This window comes from Anomaloglossus baeobatrachus, chromosome 1 (genome assembly GCF_048569485.1).
Source record: "Anomaloglossus baeobatrachus isolate aAnoBae1 chromosome 1, aAnoBae1.hap1, whole genome shotgun sequence".
Lineage (NCBI taxonomy): Eukaryota > Metazoa > Chordata > Amphibia > Anura > Aromobatidae > Anomaloglossus > Anomaloglossus baeobatrachus.
The window spans coordinates 775,122,928-775,142,880 of NC_134353.1; the positions used below are offsets into that span (position 1 = coordinate 775,122,928).

At 44.3% G+C, this 19,953-nt stretch overlaps 1 protein-coding gene across 2 annotated transcripts in view; it reads right to left on the reverse strand.

The window, feature by feature from the left end:
* The window catches only part of MEGF10 (multiple EGF like domains 10), a 176,812-nt gene that overhangs the window by 41,624 nt on the left and 115,235 nt on the right, over nt 1-19,953 (reverse strand). For both annotated transcript variants that reach the window (XM_075324739.1, XM_075324747.1), the window contains exon 10: nt 2,918-3,092. In XM_075324739.1, the coding sequence (XP_075180854.1) occupies nt 2,918-3,092 (175 nt within the window). The remainder of the gene's footprint in view (nt 1-2,917; nt 3,093-19,953) is intronic.

Genomic DNA, 19,953 nt, shown 5'->3' on the forward strand with positions numbered 1-19,953 from the left:
AGCTGAAGCTGGCTTTCAGGCAGCACTCCTAGTTGACCGTTCTCCCCCGTCTGTAGCCACTGCGCGGACGCTGTCAGATTGCACAGCTCCAGGGATCTGCTCCTCACTTGAGCTCCCTGGACTCTACACTGCACTGGCTCACTGCTCCTCCTCTCCTGTTCTTGCCTACGCCACCTAGCAACCAGACTCTCCACCACACCCCTTGAGAGGAGATGGAGGCTCTACCCCCTCCACTATTCCAGTGAAGGTGAAGGCTTGCCCCCTCCTGGGATCCCCAGGGGTCCTCTCATGGGTACATGTGTGAGACCTGGTCACTATGCGCCTGTGTTCCACACCCCAGTCAGCCTTCTGGATTACCTGTGTTGTACTGTCCCCAGCATGGGTGCAGTACTCAGTGGTGCCTGACCAGGTCAGGGGCGCCACACCTCCTGTATAAAAAAGGGAGTTTGCAGGAATTTAAAATCGGCAAACTACATTTTCTCTGGGTAAAGGACAGCCACCAAGCAATAGCACCCAACCAACCATTCCAAATTCCAGCCTACCATTACCCTCAGAATTGCATCACTTATGTAATGTGGACAGAACTAACGGTTTATGGAGGTTGTATGTTATTTCTAACTGTTGGCCTAACAAATGTAGACATCTATAACAACTGTGGAACTTGGGAACTACAAGAATTGGTCAAGCTCTTGAATGTTACAATATAGCAGTGAATACATTTTGTACATGGCGTCATATTTTTCCATCATATTTTTACAATATTTTTAGTAAAAGCATAAGTCTTCAAAACATCTCCTTCAAAATATTCTGAGATAAAGTCCAATTTGGGTAAAACTTTACCATCCATCAAGACTTCACCTGAAGCAGTGATTGCATGGGAACGAAGGTATTCAACCACTGGCAGCACGGTGGCTCAGTGGTTAGCACTGTTGCTTTGAAGTTTTGGGGTCCTGGGTTTAAATCCCAGCAAGGACAACATCTGCAAAGACTTTGTGGGGTACTTCAGGTAGTTTCTTCAGGTACTCTAAAGACATACTGAGTTCCAAAGTGCTGCAGAATCTGATGGTGCTATATAGGCAAGCATAATAAATAAACTTACTTAGGAGGCATGTGTACCCATCAACTAGGTGGTTGTCCTTTCCCCAAAGAAAATGTAGTTTACAGATCACATATACAAACTCCCTTTTAGGCCAGGTTCACACTACTGTATTGTCAGTCCGAGAGCTATCCATGACAAAACCAGACAGCACTTACAATGTAATTTATTGAGGCAGTGCAGAAGACCGATTTTTTTTTCACTGACAGTGCATTTTGCTCCGTAATCGGATGAGACTCACCCATTCAATTGTATGGGTACGAGAAAAATACTTGGATGCCACAGCATCCGATTTTTACAGATACATTCCAATTCTGTAACAAATTAAACTGTAAGGCGGGCTTTGCACACTACGACATCGCAGGTGCGATGTCGGTGGGGTCATGTCGAAAGTGACGCACTTCCTGCGTCGCTCTCGACATCATAGTGTGTAAATCCTAGATGATACAATTAATGATCGCAAAAGCGTCGTAATCGTATCATCGGTGTAGCGTCGGCGAATTCCATAATTACGCTGACGCCATGGTCCGTTGTTCCTCGCTCCTGCGGCAGCACACATTATTGTGTGTGAAGTCGCAGGAGCGAGGAACATCTCCTACCTGCGTCACCGCGGCTCCCGTCGGCTATGCGGAAGGACAGAGGTGGGCGGGATGTTTACATCCCGCTCATCTCCGCCCCTCCGCTCCTATTGGCCGCCTGCCGTGTGACGTCGCAGTGACGCCGCACGACCCACCCCCTTAATAAGGAGGCGGTTCGCCGGCCACAGCGACGTCGCACGGCAGGTGAGTGCATGTGAAGCTGCCATAGCGATAATATTTGCTACGGCAGCTATCACAAAAATATCGCAGCTGCGACGGGGGCGGGGACTATCGCGCTCGGCATCACAGCATCGGCTTGCGATGTCGTAGTGTGCAAAGCCCGCCTTAATGTTAATATCTGCTCTTGTAAAAAAAAAAAAAGCGGATTACATACAGATGTCAAGTAAGTAAAAATTGTACCACTTTTCTGGATGAAAGGGACAATTTTTGTATACTGTTGTGTGAGCCAAGCCTTAAGGCCCTGTCACACACAGAGATAAATCTGCGGCAGATCTGTGGCAGATCGGTGGTTGCAGTGAAATTGTGGACAATCAGTGCCAGATTTGTGGCTGTGTACAAATGGAACAATATGTCCATGATTTCACTGCAACCACAGATCTGCCAAAGATTTATCTCTGTGTGTGACGGGGCCTTTATACTGACGTATTCTTGGTATTTTCTGTGTGAGTGACATCCAGAATTCCTGCACTGGGCTCTAAATTAGTGTAAGTTTATGTTCACATGTCGCAATTCTGCTGCTTTTTTCCCTTGTTTTTCTGCACATTCTTAGCACTAAAATGCAGCATTTTACTGTGCGAGCAATGTGAATTCCTTCAGCGTTTTTGCAGTATTTTTAAGGCCTTGCCTTGCCTTGATCATACAAGTGTGTGTTTTTGCATTGATCCCATCTCATTGCCGTGGTGCCCTCATAAACCTTTTTTGGTTCAATTTTGCAGTATTTTTCACCGATTCAAAAGAATAGGAAAAACACGCATCAAAATCACATGCAAAAGCGTGTAGCTATTAAGCAACGTTTTTCCGGTCAACAACGTGTGCACATACTGTTGCTTCTTTACCAGTTAGGGTCTCTGTATAAGTTTATAAAGCCCAACAATAGTGGAGGTGAAATGCGTCAGATACATGTATAACCAACAGCCTATAGCCATTAACATCTAACAATTTAGGCTCCTTTTCTTATAAACATACAAGAACAGGAAATAGAGCAGCTTAGGTTCTGATTTACCGTAAAACCCGGAGCACAGATGCATTTCCCAGTCACGCTATCACAGTCTGCCCCATTTTGGCAGCTGCAAATCTGCTGACAGGATTCGCCATAGAAGCCGGGAGAACAAGTCTCATTGCAGTAGAGTCCAGACCAGCCCGGCTTACAGGAACATTCTCCAGACATAGGATGACAGCTGAGGATGAAAGAGACCAGTCAACAAATGATCCGGAGGCCGAATATGACACCAAGAGAAAAATTATCCCATTTTTCCCCAACATTGTTTTAAAGACAACAGTGCTAAACTATTCATTTCTGATGAACACAAATGTTTTTACCTTTATGCCTTGATTTTAAAAGCACAATTGTTTTATAAAATTTTAAAAAATATATAAAACACAATTTAAAGAATTAGAATGTTATTGTCTTAAATTGAAAATTCATTTTTAGATTTTGCCTTGATCAGTCATTTTAAAATAATATAATATAAAAACATCTTTAACAGATATGGCTATTTATTTCCACAAATTTTATATTGTTTTAAAGGGTTTGTCCAGTTATAATATATTGATGACCCTTCTGCAGGATAGCTCAGCATTATCAGATAGATGTGTGTGAAATATAGAAGTAAAAATTATTATTATTTAATGTGTATAGCCACACCAGTACGGTCCAAGGTAGAACGTTTCTCCATGAAGTGAGAGCCAAGCCGGAGTAAGGAGTCTTACAAGGGTACCGTCTCACTAAACGGCGTACCAGCGATTCCGACCACGATATGACCTGGTCAGGATCACTGGTGCGTCGGCTACATGGTCGCTGGTGAGCTGTCAAGCAGGCAGATCTCACCAGAGACCAGCCACCAGCGGCTCCTGTAACGATGCTGCGCTTGGTAACCAGGGTAAATATCGGGTAACTAAGCAAAGCGCTTTGCTTGGTTACCCGATATTTACCCTGGTTACCAGCGTACACCGCTTAGCTCTGGCTCCCTGCACACGTAGCCAGGGTACACATTGGGTTACTAAGCAAAGCGCTTTGATTAGTTACCTGATATTTACCCTGGTTACCAGCGTACACCGCTTAGCGATGGCTCCCTGCACACGTAGACAGGGTAAATATCGGGTAACTAAGCAAAGCGCTTTGCTTAGTAACCCGATGTGTACCCTAGCTACGTATACAGGGAGCCAGAGCTAAGCAGTGTACGCTGGTAACCAGGGTACACATCGGGTTACTAAGCAAAGCGCTTTGCTTAGTTACCCGATATTTACCCTGGTTACAAGCGTACGCTGCTTACACAGAGTCAGTGCTCGTTGGGCTCCCGCCGTCAAACACGCCGATGTGTGCTGCACAGCGGGAGACCACCGAGCAAAAAATCAAGCAGAACAGTGTGTATTGATCAGCGATTTCACAGCAGGGGCCAGGTCGCTGCTTAGTGTTACACACAGCAAGATCGCTGATGAGGTCACTGCTACGTCACAAAACCTGTGACTCAGCAGCGATCTCGCTAGCGATCTCGCTATGTGAGAAGTACCCCTAGGTCATGCAATGCTTATCTTGGAATTTAAATATGCAAATATCCTCTTCAAATAGGAAGCGGATTAGAACTCTAGTGCAACCCAACTGGGGTAGCAATCCTAATAGTCAATAAAGAAGTAATAATGATGGGTTTAAGGAAAAAGTGATCCAAATCTGTCTTCCCAAAATGTAAGGAGAGATCCAAAACAAGTGCCATTGCAAGAAAATATTTTGGCACTAGCTGAACACCTTACTGATAGAATTGAGCAAACACTCTGACAATAGAATATCACAATGCTGCTGTTGAAAAAAGTCGATGACTGCAGAAAAGTGTAGAAAATCAGGTAGCACTCACCATCCTTAAAATTCCTTTTATTTGAAACTTTAAAACATAGTAGGAGAGCGCGGGAAGTGAGTAGGACGATGGCCATGTCGCGTCTGTATACGGTTTGATGGGTTTCAATACAGCATAACATCAAACTACTTCCTCTTAAATAGTTTTATACCATACGTCTTGATAACCACACAAAAATTCAATGAAATGACAATTAAGTAGTAAATACCTAACAATTAGAAAAAATTGACAGGTCACTTATCATTAAACCCAATGGACCCTTTGCGTTCCATTTGGATTCCCTTTTCAAGAGCAGTCTGTGATGATCTCCACTTTGTTCAGGTTACTTAACTCTTTCCAGTCCTACAAACAGGGAGAACATAAGAACTTGATTCCTCTTGAGAAGGGAATCCAAATAGATTTTGTCCCTGAATGCACAAAGCCCATTGAGTTTTAACAATAAAACTGACTGGTCAGTGTTTTTATAATTGTTATGGTATTTGATATTTGTCATTTTTTTAAATTTTTGTTTGGCTATCATGACGTAGAGTGTAAAACTATTTAATAGGAAGTAGTGTGAAGTCATGCTATATTGGAATCGGTGGAAGCGTATAAAGATGCAAAATGGCCATCGTCCTACACACATCTTGCTTTCTACCACTATGTATTAAAGGTTTGAATAAAAGGAATTTTAAGCATGATAAGTGCTACTTGATTTTCTAAATTTTCCTGTGAGATCCAAAACAAAATTAGACTTATAAGAATGCCAGTAGGGGGGATGTTTTTTTTTTTATAGGACTATAGTGATTACCATAAGAGGCTCCTATACTTCTCATTATAAGGGCTCTGTGTCTGTTGTAATGAGTTAATTTCAAAGTGTTCCCTGTTTTGTTAAAATGCAAGTTATATCTTAAATACATGATAAATATAAGAAAATCTGCTCATATTACCCACATTATAGAGCTACATTGCAAAGTTCATTAGGCATGGGCACTATTCGTCAAATTTAAGGGCATGTAACCATCATCATTCAACAATGTCATACCATGTTAATAATAAGGCCACAAGCTATATTTTTCATTGCATTTGCAGAACAGTAGAATTAATTTATAACATTTTGTGCACTGATTATTTTATCTTCTGTTGAGCACATGGCAAGAAAACAGATTGCTGCATTGACCTTTGCTGCTAAAGGCTGCAGCCATCCGTCTATTACCTGGCCAGGAGACCATCTGTCTCTACCTGGAACAGCAGTCCCATTGACCCTACAGTAAGCAGCTGCTGCCACATATTATACTGACACGGTCAGCTGTGGGATAGGACGCATGTCAGCACGAGCAGTACAATAGGACACTTGTGCAACTCTCCTCCCGCTCACTACAAGGGCAGGTCTAAGAAGCAAATCCAATGTTTTGTCAATGTGAAGATTGTTTTATGAGGATCTTCAGACTGTCAGCCTCCGCTGGGCGTCTGAGGAATTAACATGGTGAATGGGAGGTAAAGCAATGAAAACTAAACTACTTAACTTATTACAGTGGGAGAAGGCAGTTAAAGGGAATCTGTCACCTAATCTGAGCGCAACATAACAGAGACAAAACCAGAGGACCAGTAACCTGCTGCCATGTAGTTCTTTATATTTATGAACCAATACATTTGTTGGGTTGGTCAAACGAGACCACTTCAGATATATTGGATGGAAGTCAATAACAACGATGTATTCACGTGGAATACCATTTTGAAAGTTCTTCATATTTATAAGCTTTGTATACCTCCGCCCCGACCACTCATTGGCACCTTCACAGTATACATAAAGCTGCCAATCAGTGGTGATTTCGGGGTTATACAGAACTCAGTATTCAGAAAACTGGTAGATCTGCAGAAGATATCTCAGATGGGGTAGCAAAAACCTGGTGACAGATTCCTTTGAATGCAACCCAAAGTTTGCGCTATTTCTAATGAGAAATAACATTACTATAAGCACAAATGCCCTTGACTACAAGTAATAATAGCTAGTTTTTCCATATCCCTAATGAGAAAGATCTTGCCCAATAGAGACATGAGAAAACTGAATGTTTACAGCGTGCATCTATGTAATTTCTGCAGAACTTGCAGGATTAGCAGAAGTGTCTGTACTTAAATCTGCTTTTTTAATGTAATTTGCTCTATAAAAATAAGGAAACAGATGCACTTAGTTTGCTTTTTGCACAATTTTATTTAGGCCTCTTTCACTTTCTTTGACTACAGTGATGCAGACAGAATCAGCAAGTGCTCTGTCGTGCATCATTTTTGGGTGTATTGGCAGGGCACAGCAAAACGTAGTCTATGTCTTGCTGTCTGCCTCCAATAGGCGTATACACACATGGTGACTCCATCTGCACTATTATAGTCAATAGCTCCATTAGTACATACACACAAATCCTGTTCTGCGGGGGGAAGGGAGAGGGGTTTGAACAAAAACCCCAATGGGGCTACTAAATGGAGTAAAAAACATTATGTGAATGTGCCCTTACACTTTGTTTTCCTAAGGCCTCGGTAATATTAGACGAATATCAACCAAACCTACTGATATCAGGGGAAGCCACGACTCTTCACCGACAGATGATGTTGGGGGACATAAGGAACCAGCATATACGATTTTGAACAGTGTCTCTTTCATAGAGAACAAGTCAGGAGTGGAGATGCCATCTTTTGGCCAACAGCCATCTACTTTGCATGGGGGGGGCTTTACAGTCTAATCTCTAACCAAAGATAATATATTGTTCTTACAGGTAATACAATGCTGGTAGTTTAATGGGTACTGCTATGAAAGGATCTTCTGACATGCCACATTTGTACTGTAGGAATCAATGACCAGGTTAGTCAATCCATTTAAAAACAAAATGTACAATTTTTCATGCTATCACTAATATTCAGGAACATACTAAATAAATATATGTGCAATGTGTATTAAGGTGTTGCCTGTTCTACACTGTCCCTGAAGACTATCATACATATTGGTAAAACGTCACCTGAACCCAGCAATTTGTAATGACCAATTATCTGTGTGTGTAGGCCTACTGAACATGCATGACAGATGATGTTGTGGGATGTGAGGATGGGCACACCAATATAAAAAATTTAAATACAGAGCAATGAACAAGTATAATATTAGTGATGAGTGAGGACTCAACTACTTGAGTGCTTGTTACTTGAATCGAGCCGGTACAATGTTCGGATGGGCTTAATTCGAGTAACGAACATAATGGAAGTCAATGGGGAACTCAAGCATTTTTCCCGCAGACTTCCCTAGGAGAGCTGGAAGGGGCAGAAAAATTAATAAAATGGATGAAAACAGTGCTGAAATGAAAAGGGAACAGCATGGGGAAGACGCCTGGGCACATCTCTGACTCCTAGGTCACTGTTGGGAAATAAATAAATAATTTTTAAAAGGGACATGGGGTCCTACCGAATTTTGATCACCAGCCAAGGTAAAGCAAACAGCGGGGGGATGATCTTTTCAGGCTGGGAAGGTCCATGGTTGCTTGGCCCGTCCCAGCACAAAAATATCAGTCTGCAGCCACAATTGGCACATCACATTAGATGCGCCTGTTCTGGTGCTTCACCCCAGCTCTTCCTGATTGCCCTGGTGCAGTGGCAACCAGGGTAATATTTTTTGGGGTTGATGTCAGCTGTGCAGTGTCAGCTGGCATCAGGCCCAGGGGTTAGTAATGAAAAGGTATCTATCAGACACCCCCATTACTAACCCAGTAAGTGTAAAGTGAGAAAATACACACATAGGAAAAAAATATTTTATATGAATAAAGACTCCCCCACACTTTCCCTGGTTCACAAATGTATTATTTAAAAAAAAACCCACAAAACTCTGATGCAATCCACAGTGTACTGGTCCCACGATGTTCGCCGAATCGGTACGCCAACCTGTGGAGCTTTGTTCAGAGAATGAGGCTCTTTAGGTCGCTCCCAATCATCGCCAGACACAAAATTTCTTAAGCGCGGTGATGTCACCGAGTTACTAACTTCATCGCACATGAGAAATTCTGGGTCTGGCGCTGATGGGGAGAGACCTATGGAGCCTCGTTCTGAAAATAAGGCTTCATAGATCACTCTTGGCCAGTGTCAGACCTAGAATTTCTCATGTGTGGAGATGTCACTGAGTTACGGATGTCACTGCGCATGACAAATTCCGGGTATGGCAGCAACCTATGGAGCTTCATTTTTTTTTTTTTAAAATAATATATTGGTGAATGAGGGATACTGTGGGGGAGTCTTTATTCAAATTAACTATTATTTCTGTGTGTATTTTTCACTTTACACTTACTGGGTTAGTAATGGGGGTCTGTGATAGATGCCTTACCATTACTAACCCTTGGGTTTGATGCCAGCTGACATTACACAATGTGATGCACCAATTCTGGGGCAGCTGCAGGTTTATGTTTTTAGGCTGAGTAGGGCTAAATAACCTTCCCAATAATCTTCTTATTTGTCATGGGGTATATGGAGATGGGACAGGGGCCCGTAAACTGGCCCTCAGACATGCGACCCTGCGCTGTTTCTTATATCGGAGGAAGGTTTGATGGTTACCAGATCCAAGCCCCCAACATGGCCCTAACTCCTGTCCGGACCCTGATCTTACTCCCCCCTCTCCTCCACCCTTAGGGCGGGCTGGGAAACGCAAATAAAAAAAACCACAAAACGACATGGAAAAGGGAGAACTGAAACTCGTACACACAGCACTCAAAAAACACAGGAGAGACAACATGTGTACTGGGGAGTAATATAAAAGGGGAGTAAGTAACGCACAACTGGGAAAGGTTCACACCCCTCAGCACTTCAGCACAGATAACCATGAATGGTAGAAACACCAAGACTGGGATTGCTGAAGCTATCATCGGCACATACAAGAAGGAAGGTGTGCTTAATATAGGGAGGAGACAGCCGCACTTGGCAATCAACAAACTGAGCATTTAGGTCCAGCTTACCAGTCTGCAGGGTTGAATACCAGTGAACCTGAACCAGCCGATGACCGGCTCTGGCAGAACAATCCAGAAGCCACAGGTTGCTTGTCAGACTCTGTAGTGTGAACAGAGTCTGACACCACCATGCCAGCAGGTGTGCACAGAGCTGAACATCGCATGACACCAACCTGATAATATCAGACCGTAGCTGTCTGCTTTACTTTGGCTGGTTATCAAAAATCGTGGCAAAACCCATGCCATATTTTTAAAGTATTTATTTAAGTTAAACCAGGCTAAAAACACTCATTAGTACCACATGAAAGGCAATAAAGGGTGCAATTGTACATACCCTGCTCTAATCTAAACCCTACTAAATCAACTGTCCCTGAACTGCTTCCAGAGGACAGTGTGCCAAGCATCGCATCCCCGGATCTCATATAAGACCCAATGCGATGTGGCCGGCCAATCACAGTAATGTCAGTAGCCAACATGGCTTCGGCATTATCGTGTATGGCAGGCAATCCTCGCAAGTTTATTGGTTGTTTAACAGCCGAGAGACATGCGGGGCGACTTGATCAGAGCGCTCAAGCACCTGTGATATTCAGTCAAGTAATGAGCATACCTGAGCATCCAGATGCTCGATTGAGTATTTGAACAGTGCTGAGCATGCTCACTCATCACTAATAATAATATATCAGTAACATTTATTCATGTGTGGAGAGACAGTCTCATTCCATTATAAATCGCACATCTCTAGCTCCAGGCCCACTGACAGATGCTATGAGATAAGGGTGGAACAGTTTCAATTCAAACCCCAAAGTTATTATTCTCCCTTGAGATAAGCCGCTGCCAGGGGTGTCTGATAGTGACTAAAGGCCCAGTCACACACACACAACGACTTACCAGCGATCCCGAAAACGATTCGACCTGATAGGGATCGTGTTACGGGGGGACCGGCAGATTAGGACCAGGGGTATATATCCCAATCGCCAGTTGGGGCCCACCGTGCTCCAGATGGTAATGGAGCTGCTGGCACCCTGTGGGTTAGGCGGAGACTATAGAGCTGGATGGCTCTGAGATATGGATGGCCTGAGCAACAGGCTCAGAAAGCAGACTATCAGTTTGAGCATGCTCAGTAGGCACATCCCAGAACTTAGACACAGCACGAAGTCCAAGTACCTGTGCAAAGAGGCTGTTAGGGTTAATTGTGGGAGCATGCTCAGTTGCCTGAACTGAGGACTTAGTCTCAGACATAACACAATCAGGCTAAGCATGCTCACTAGGCAAAACACCGGGTTTAGACTCTGGCTGGGGTAAATCGGCGCACGCATGCGCACTAGCCGCCTCTCCACACTTAGACGTGGTGGAAGGAACAGCCAACTGGACGACCCGAGGCACGGCCAAGAACGGCAGCCGGCGCCTAGGCGCAACAGGAACCGCAGCAGGCTGCTTGCGGCTATGGCAGCGCCAGTTCGTAACAGTACCCCCCCTCTAGCGGCCCTCCCACTCGAATGGTCTATAGTCGCCACAGATACCACTGAGCGACGGACAGAAGATGGAGACATGCAGTGGGAGCTACAAGACTCGCTCCACCGCGTAATCACCCCAGACGACCTGTCGATATGTGGGGAATGCCGCTTCAACCAAGGAATACCCAGCAGAATATCATCTGCACCCTTAGGGAGAACCAGAAATGAAATGGTCTCCCTATGCCCAGATGACATGGCAAGGGTAATGGGCACTGTCCGCTGGTGAATTACCTTGGGCAACAAGGACCCATCCACCACACGGACTCTCACTGGCCTTGGCATTTGCACCAGCGGGATGGCATGCCGCCGGGCAAAAGAGGAGGAGATGAAACTATCCCCAGCACCTGTGTCCACACTTGCCCTTGTGGACCATGTTGACCCCTTAAAGGAAATGGACGCGGGAAACGTCACCCTAATGGATGACGCAGAGTCCAGTCTACCTCCAGCTATGGTCACCAATCGCGGTCGCTTACCCTGACGCTTTGGGCAACGGTTGGCATAATGACCATACTGCCCACAAGCGAAACAGGAAATGCCCTTGCGACTCGAAGACCTAGCAACACCAACCCTAGCGATGTCCATAGGGACAGATATGTCCTCTAAGGGAGGTGCAGTAGGAGAGACCAGTACAGTGGCTGAACGACCCTCTGACCTGCGCTCCAGCTGACGTTCGGAGGTCCGCAGTTCAATGCGGGTAGCCAGAGTCATGAGGCCCTCAAGGGTAGTTGGTACCTCACGCGACGCTAATGCGTCCTTCACATGCGAGGCTAATCCCCTCCAGAACAGTGGAATGAGAGTCCTCTCTGACCACCCCAGTTCTGCAGCAAGTGTCCTGAAACTCACAGCATATTGACTTGAGGAGGTACGCCCCTGCTCCAAAGTCAGTAGCTGTAGGGCCGAGTCGTGAGTGACCTGAGGCCCCAGGAACACTTGTCGCAAGGACTCCAAAAACTCCTTAGAGTCCTGTACTACGGGGTCATTCCTCTCCCACAATGGTGTAGCCCACTCCAGTGGTCTATCAGAGAGCAAGGAGATGATAAACCCCACCTTCGACCTCTCTGTAGGAAACCGTGCAGCCAACAGCTCTAGATGGACTGAGCACTGGTTCACGAATCCCCTACATGCCTTGCTGTTCCCCGTAAACTTGTTGGGCAGCGAGAGGTGAGGGAGGGTTGGAGTAGGCTTGGTGACGGACACCATTGCAGCCGCTTGAGCCACCACATCATCCATATCAGCAGCAAGAGCAGACTTCTCCAGAGACCTCACTCTGGCATCAAGCTGCAGTATGAACTGACGTAGCTGCTCCATCTCCGCCATGCCAGCCAGACCCTGGCGCAGTCTGTTACGGGGGGACCGGCAGATTAGGACCAGGGGTATATATCCCAATCACCAGTCGGGGCCCACCGTGGTCCAGATGGTAATGGAGCTGCTGGCACCCTGTGGGTTAGGCGGAGACTATAGAGCTGGATGGCTCTGAGATAACTCAAGGAACCGGTCACGTGTGTAGGGACACGTCAGACCGGATGACAACCCAGTTAGCATTTCGGCGGAGCGGACGCTACTCCGACCACGTCAGGCCGGATGGTAACCAGTTAGCGTTGACCGAGAAGACCGCTGCGACAGCGCCCTGTCGGCCACGTGTGTAAGACACGTCAGGCCGAGCGGTCCTCTGATTAGCGTTTCTGGCCACCACTCGACTGGCCACGTGTGTAAAGGACACGTCAGACCAGGTAGTCACACCAGTAGCATTTGACTGGGAAGCCGAGGAGGATAATAGGGTTCACACACCCAATCCAGGAACACCCTGTTAACTTCACAGGGGTTCTGGGGTGAGCTGTCCGTGCACGTAGAGGGCACAACCGGACAGGTGGCGCAGCAGGTACACTGTCCGTGTGCGTAGAGGGCACTCTCGGACAGGTGACGCAACAGGTATTCTGTCCGTGTGCGTAGGAGGCACAACTGAACAGGTGATGCAGCAGCCGCAGCCCAGTTAACGCCACTGGACTGCTCTAGCACAACAGGAACGGTAGCAAGGAAGCACGGCGCCTGACCCTCATGTGCTGAGCCACGAATCTTGGCGTGACAGGCACCGTTCGCCTAGCCCTACCTACCGCTTCCAACAAGGCTTATGCCACCAAGAACTCTAAATGAAGACTGCGCACCTCCATGTTGTCTCCAGCCCCTTTTATAACCTGGGTCCGCCCCAAACCCAGGGTGGAACCACCAAGGTCCAATACCAGAGTGCCATGTCATCAGTGACGTCACATGCGACCTATCTGGAACCGCCACGTCATTGATGACCTCATGGCAGCCACGCCCCAAACACTTCACCAGTCATCGTCTGATGACCAATGGTGAGGTGCCAGATCATAGGGGCGGGCCTCTGCAAGCCAGTCCGGAGTTACCACGTCATCAGGACACCTGACACCCTCTGCCCTATCAGAGCCTGCCACCTCACGGACATGCTCAGTGAGGTCCTTACCGGACCTAGCCTCTGATGCACTAAGTGCCTGAGCATGCTCAGTAGCCTGAGCAACAGGCTCAGAAAGCAGACTATCAGTTTGAGCATGCTCAGTAGGCACATCCCAGAACTTAGACACAGCACGAAGTCCAAGTACCTGTGCAAAGAGGCTGTTAGGGTTAATTGTGGGAGCGTGCTCAGTTGCCTGAACTGAGGACTTAGTCTCAGACATAACACAATCAGGCTAAGCATGCTCACTAGGCAAAACACCGGGCTTAGACTCTGGCTGGGGTAAATCGGCGCACGCATGCGCACTAGCCGCCTCTCCACACTTAAACGTGGTGGAAGGAACAGCCAACTGGACGACCCGAGGCACGGCCAAGAACGGCAGCCGGCGCCTGGGCGCAACAGGAACTGCAGCAGGCTGCTTGCGGCTATGGCGGCGCCAGTTCGTAACAGATCGCTGGTAAGTCGCTGGGAGGTCGCTGGTGAGATGTCACACAGTCAGACCTTACCAGCGATGCAGGAACGATACAGGTCGCAGTAGTGACCTGTATAACGATCTCAGCAGTCACTGTGACCCTGTCACAGAGTGTCAAACACAGCGATGTTTCGTTATGTGTTAGCTAGCGATCTCGTTATGTTTGACGGTACCTTAACTCCCCTCTAGATTGAAAACACATTAACACTCACAATCTGAATATGTATGTATTTGGGGAAGTTAAAAGAAATAGTGGTCAGCTGTTTCATTTGTATGGGCACTTTTAGCTGATAGATTTTACAGACCTCATTGTATATAGGCAGCATTAGGAGTTTCTTTTTAAATGTGTATTATTCTATTTGGATATTGTCATTTTTCTGCTATGAAATCCACTTGGCATTCTTCATTTTGTTTACTACAGTTGTGAAAAAAGCAGAAAACTGATGCTGTGAATAGTAAAACCATTTTAATTATGGTGTTTTCAGAGTTAGTTTCATGTTTGTTATCTAATATATAAAGCTGAATGAATGAATGAATGAATGAATGAATGAGAGTGTGTGTGTGTGTGTGTGTGTGTGTGTGTGTGTCCGGGATTGGCATCTGCACCGTCGTAGCTACAACCACAGCATTTTGCACACTCACTTCTGGACCCCGAGAGCGTCATAGGCTATGTTGTGAGGTGAAATTTTAACCCCACACGTTCCAATTTACCAATCCATTTTGCCCCTATCTACATAATCGGGAAAAAGTGAAACGAAAAGTGTATCCGCACCGTCGCATTTACAATCACGAAATTTTGCACAGATACTTCATGTGACCCAGGGATTGTCGTAGACTATGTTTTGACAGGAAAATGTAACCCCGCGCTTTACAGTTACTCTCCAAAAAACATGGCTCCATTAAAGTAAATGGAGCCTGGAAACAGGCAGGGAAAGAGACAGACAGAGACAAACGGTGAAAGAGACAGAGACAGACCTGGAAAGAGACAGACCTGGAAAGAGACAGACGGGGAAAGAGACAGACGGGGAAAGAGACAGACGGGGAAAGAGACAGACGGGGAAGGAGACAGACGGGGAAAGAGACAGACGAAGAAAGAGACAGATGGGGAAAGAGACAGAAATAGAGACAGACCTGGGAAAGAGACAGACCTAAAAAGAGACAGATGGGGAAAGAAACAGAGATAGAGACAGACAAAAAAAAGAGACAGACAGAGACAGGCAGATGGGGAAAGAGGCAGACGGGGAAAGAGACAGACGGGGAAAGAGACAAACGGGGAAAGAGACAGACGGGGAAAGAGTAAGATGGGGAAAGAGACAGACGGGGAAAGAGACAGACGGGGAAAGAGACAGACGGGGAAAGAGACAGACGGGGAAAGAGACAGACGGAGCACATTACCTGGCCAATTTAGTTAAATCTGTGTGGAATATCTGTGGTGTTGAAATATATGTTGTGAAATGCTTCTATTACCTTAGTTTTTGCCTTTTAATAATTACATTTCTATCTATTAGTTCTGTGTTTTTTTTGTGCAGAATAAATTTTTGTTAATACATTCTATTTTGTTAACAACAGTTATTAACCCGGGCGAAGCTGGGTAGTACAGCTAGTACTGTATATAATTACATTAGATAAGTCTGTGGCTGCATGTGTAGCTGTTGGTCTTAAAGTGCAAGTTCACACATGTTAATCCTAATGAAGGAATGTGGGATTACTGTTTTGGCAGATGGCTGTTAAGATATGAATAGGAACACAAGGGCTTCAGATCATATTTGATCTAGGTATAGCCATAAAGTAAGCAAAATTGTTTTCTTCCTATTTTAATATTTTATTCCACCAGTAGTTTATGTATCTATAGCAGAATATAAACATACAATAATGGGCACATTCCAGGACATGCCAGGGGGCACACTGAGTGTATATACCAGGCTTGCATTAGGCCCTCCAAAAGATTTCTTGCGGCTCACACAGAACAAGTAGATGTTGGTTATGCTCTTCCTGTATTGAAATGTATTTACCTCTTTTAGTTCTGGTGATTTATTCATGTACTAACGTTGTTTTTGGTGCTGCATTCATGTACTGATGGTAGTTCTGGTAATGGATTCATGTACTGATGTTGCTTTTAATCTTGTGTCTCGTCAGATGACTTGCTACATGGCTATTTTAAAACTAAAAAAACTGGGGAGTTTTGAGGAAAGTTTGGCATGTTTCTGCACAGTTTCTGCGGCAAAACTGAGTGTAAGTAAGGGTGCATTGACACTTCATTTTCAGCAGAAACTCTCATCCTCCTCAGATACTCAAAACCTCTGGTGATGTATTCATGTACTGGCTGTGGTTCTAGTGATGTATTCATGTAAGTACTGCCATAACTTTTTTTGCAGCCCTTGAATTGGTTCAATATGAAAATGTGGTCTTTGGAACAAAAAATATTGTGCACCCCTAGTATATACTGTACTATAATTTGTGGCTAAGCCTTGTGAAATAACTCAACAAAATTGGGAAAGCGCAACCCAATTTCTTGAAAGTCTATGTTATTTTGAAATACACTGAGCACAGTTATTCTAACAGACAGAGCTGCTGTGCTTGTTTTTATGATACTTTTGGCTTAGCATGAGTAATGACCAGGCATCCCTTTCTTTTCACATTGTGTCCAAGCCAGCTTTGCTTGGGGGTATGTGTCTGGAATGAGTAGTTATAATCTTGCATAGCCGAGATGAGCCAGCAAAGCATTAACTATCGTCTCAACGCTGATTAATCACAGAACCTAAAGTCAATAAATGAAATTGCTTTAACTAATGGGGATTGTTGATGCCATTTTCTTCTACTACATACCAGTAAAATCCAGGAAATGCTGAATACACTGTATATTAAATAAACGAATGTGAATACAGATTATAGGAAGAGAAACATTTCACCTTTACGGCGATCCTTCCCAGAATGATAAACTCCTAATTACACAAACTGCTTTACTAGTCAGCCCTTTTATTATTACGGTGGTCTTAATATACAAAATACTGCTTTATGTAGGACACGCTAACTCCTTCTCACATTAAAACATGAATCAATGTCCTCGGCAGTGGTCTGTATGCGTGGTGGGGGCTCAAGAGCTAAGCTCCCTCCACACCCAATAGATGCTGGCTACAGTCATATGAAAAATTTTCGGCACCCCTATTAATGTAAAGCTTTTTTCTTTATAAAAATTTGGGTTTTTGCAACAGCTATTTCAGTTTCATATATCTAATAACTGATGGACTGAGTAATATTTCTGGATTGAAATGAGGTTTATTGTACTAACAGAAAATGTGCAATCCACATTTAAACAAAATTTGACCGGTTCAAAAGTATGGGCACCTCAACATAAAAGTGACATTAATATTTTGTAGATCCTCCTTTTGCAAAAATAACAGCCTCTAGTTGCTTCCTGTAGCTTTTAATGAGTTCCTGGATCCTGGATGAAGGTATATTTGACCATTCCTGTTTACAAAACAATTCCAGTTCAGTTAAGTTTGATGGTCGCCGAGCATGGACAGCCCGTTTCAAATCATCCCACAGATGTTCAATGATATTCAGGTCTGGGGACTGGGATGGCCATTCCAGAACACTGTAATTGTTCCTCTGCATGAATGCCTGAGTAGATTTGGAGCGGTGTTTTGGATCATTGTCTTGCTGAAATATCCATCCCCTGCGTAACTTCAACTTCGTCACTGATTCTTGCACATTATTGTCAAGAATCTGCTGATACTGAGTTGAATCAATGCGACCCTCAACTTTAACAAGATTCCCAGTGCCGGCATTGGCCACACAGCCCCAAAGCATGATGGAACCTCCACCAAATTTACTGTGGGTAGCAAGTGCTTTTCTTGGAATACCGTGTTTTTTTACCTCCATGCATAATGCCTTTTTGTATGACCAAACAACTCAATCTTTGTTTCATCAGTCCAGAGGACCTTCTTCCAAAATGTAACTGGCTTGTCCAAATGTGCTTTTGCATACCTCAGGCGACTCTGTTTGTGGCGTGCTTGCAGAAACGGCTTCTTTCGCATCACTCTCCCATAGAGCTTCTCCTTGTGCAACGTGCGCTGTATTGTTGACCGATGCACATTGACACCATCTGCAGCAAGATGATGCTGCAGGTCTTTGGAGGTGGCCTGTGGATTGTCCTTGACTGTTCTCACCATTTTTCTTCTCTGCCTTTCTGATATTTTTCTTGGCCTGCCACTTCTGGGCTTAACAAGAACTGTACCTGTGTTCTTCCGTTTCCTTACTATGTTCCTCACAGTTGAAACTGACAGTTTAAATCTCTGAGACAACTTTTTGTATCCTTCCCCTGAACAACTATGTTGAATAATCTTTGTTTTCAGATCATTTGAGAGTTGTTTTTAGGAGCCCATGATGCCACTCTTCATAGGAGATTCAAATAGGAGAACTACTTGCAAGTGGCCAATTTAAATACCTTTTCTCATGATTGGATACACCTGCCTACGAAGTTCAACGCTCAATAAGTTTACAAAACCAAATTAGTGCTTTAGTAAGTCAGTAAAAAGTAGTTAGGAGTGTTCAAATCAAGAAATTGGTAAGGGTGCCCATACTTTTGCACCGGTCAAATTTTGTTTAAATGCGGATTGCACATTTTCTGTTAGGACAATAAACCTCATTTCAATCCAGAAATATTACTCAATCCATCAGTTATTAGCTATATGAAACTGAAATAGCTGTTGCAAAAACCCAAATTGTTATAAAGAAAAAAGGTTAACATTAATAGGGGTGCCCAAACTTTTTCATATGACTGTATATTACACTGAGCTCCATAGGAGAAAATGATTTGTTCCTTATATTGTATGTTCAAGTGCTCTATGGCAACTAAAAATAATGTAAAAAACAAAGTACGTTTTTAAATATATACTAAAATGCAAAACATACAAACATTCCAATCACTCCCCCTTTTAACCCATTTAAAATCAAGAAAGGAAAAAAAACAGATGTCGGGTACTTGGGAATCTATCAAATTCGATCATAATCTAAAATTAATTAATTTCTATTGTAAACAGTGTAAGGGCAAAAATATTGGTCAAAATGTTATATGTAATGTAAATTGGTAAAAATAAAACCTTTACTCCACCATGCAAAAAACAAGCCCTCAAAAAAGCTGAATTGACAGAAAAATAACAACAGTAATGGTCTCAGAAAATGGCAACACAAACCTAAAAACTATATTTTACAAAATTCTGATAGAAAAATTATCATTTAAATACAAAAATATTGATGCAAATATGGTATCGGCGTAATCTACTGACCTATTTGTATTGCACAATAAACTATAAACATTAAGGCTCTGTGCGCACTGGGAAATGGAATTTTCTTGAGAAAATTCCGCATCCTCTCAAAGATTACCGCACCCGCGGTAAAAAACCGCGGGAAACCGCACCCGAAAACCGCATGCGGTTTGCCGCGGTTTGCCGCGGCTTTACCGCGGTATTGTTCGCGGTATTGCCGCGGTTTTGCCGCGTGCGGGTTGGGATGTGCTTTATTGCATTCAATGCAATAAAGCACATTGAAGAAAAAAAAAAAAAAAAAATACATTTAATTCTGATAGTAGATAGACAGAAGAATAGATAGAGGGATAGATAGATAGATAGATAGATAGATAGACAGACAGAGGGATAGATAGATAGAGGGATAGACAGATCGCTGCATTTCCCACGGTCGGCAGTGAGTTCACATTACCGGCCGTGGGAAATGACCGGTAATTACCTCTGCTGTCTGCTGCATTCAGCCTGTGTCTGTGACAGTC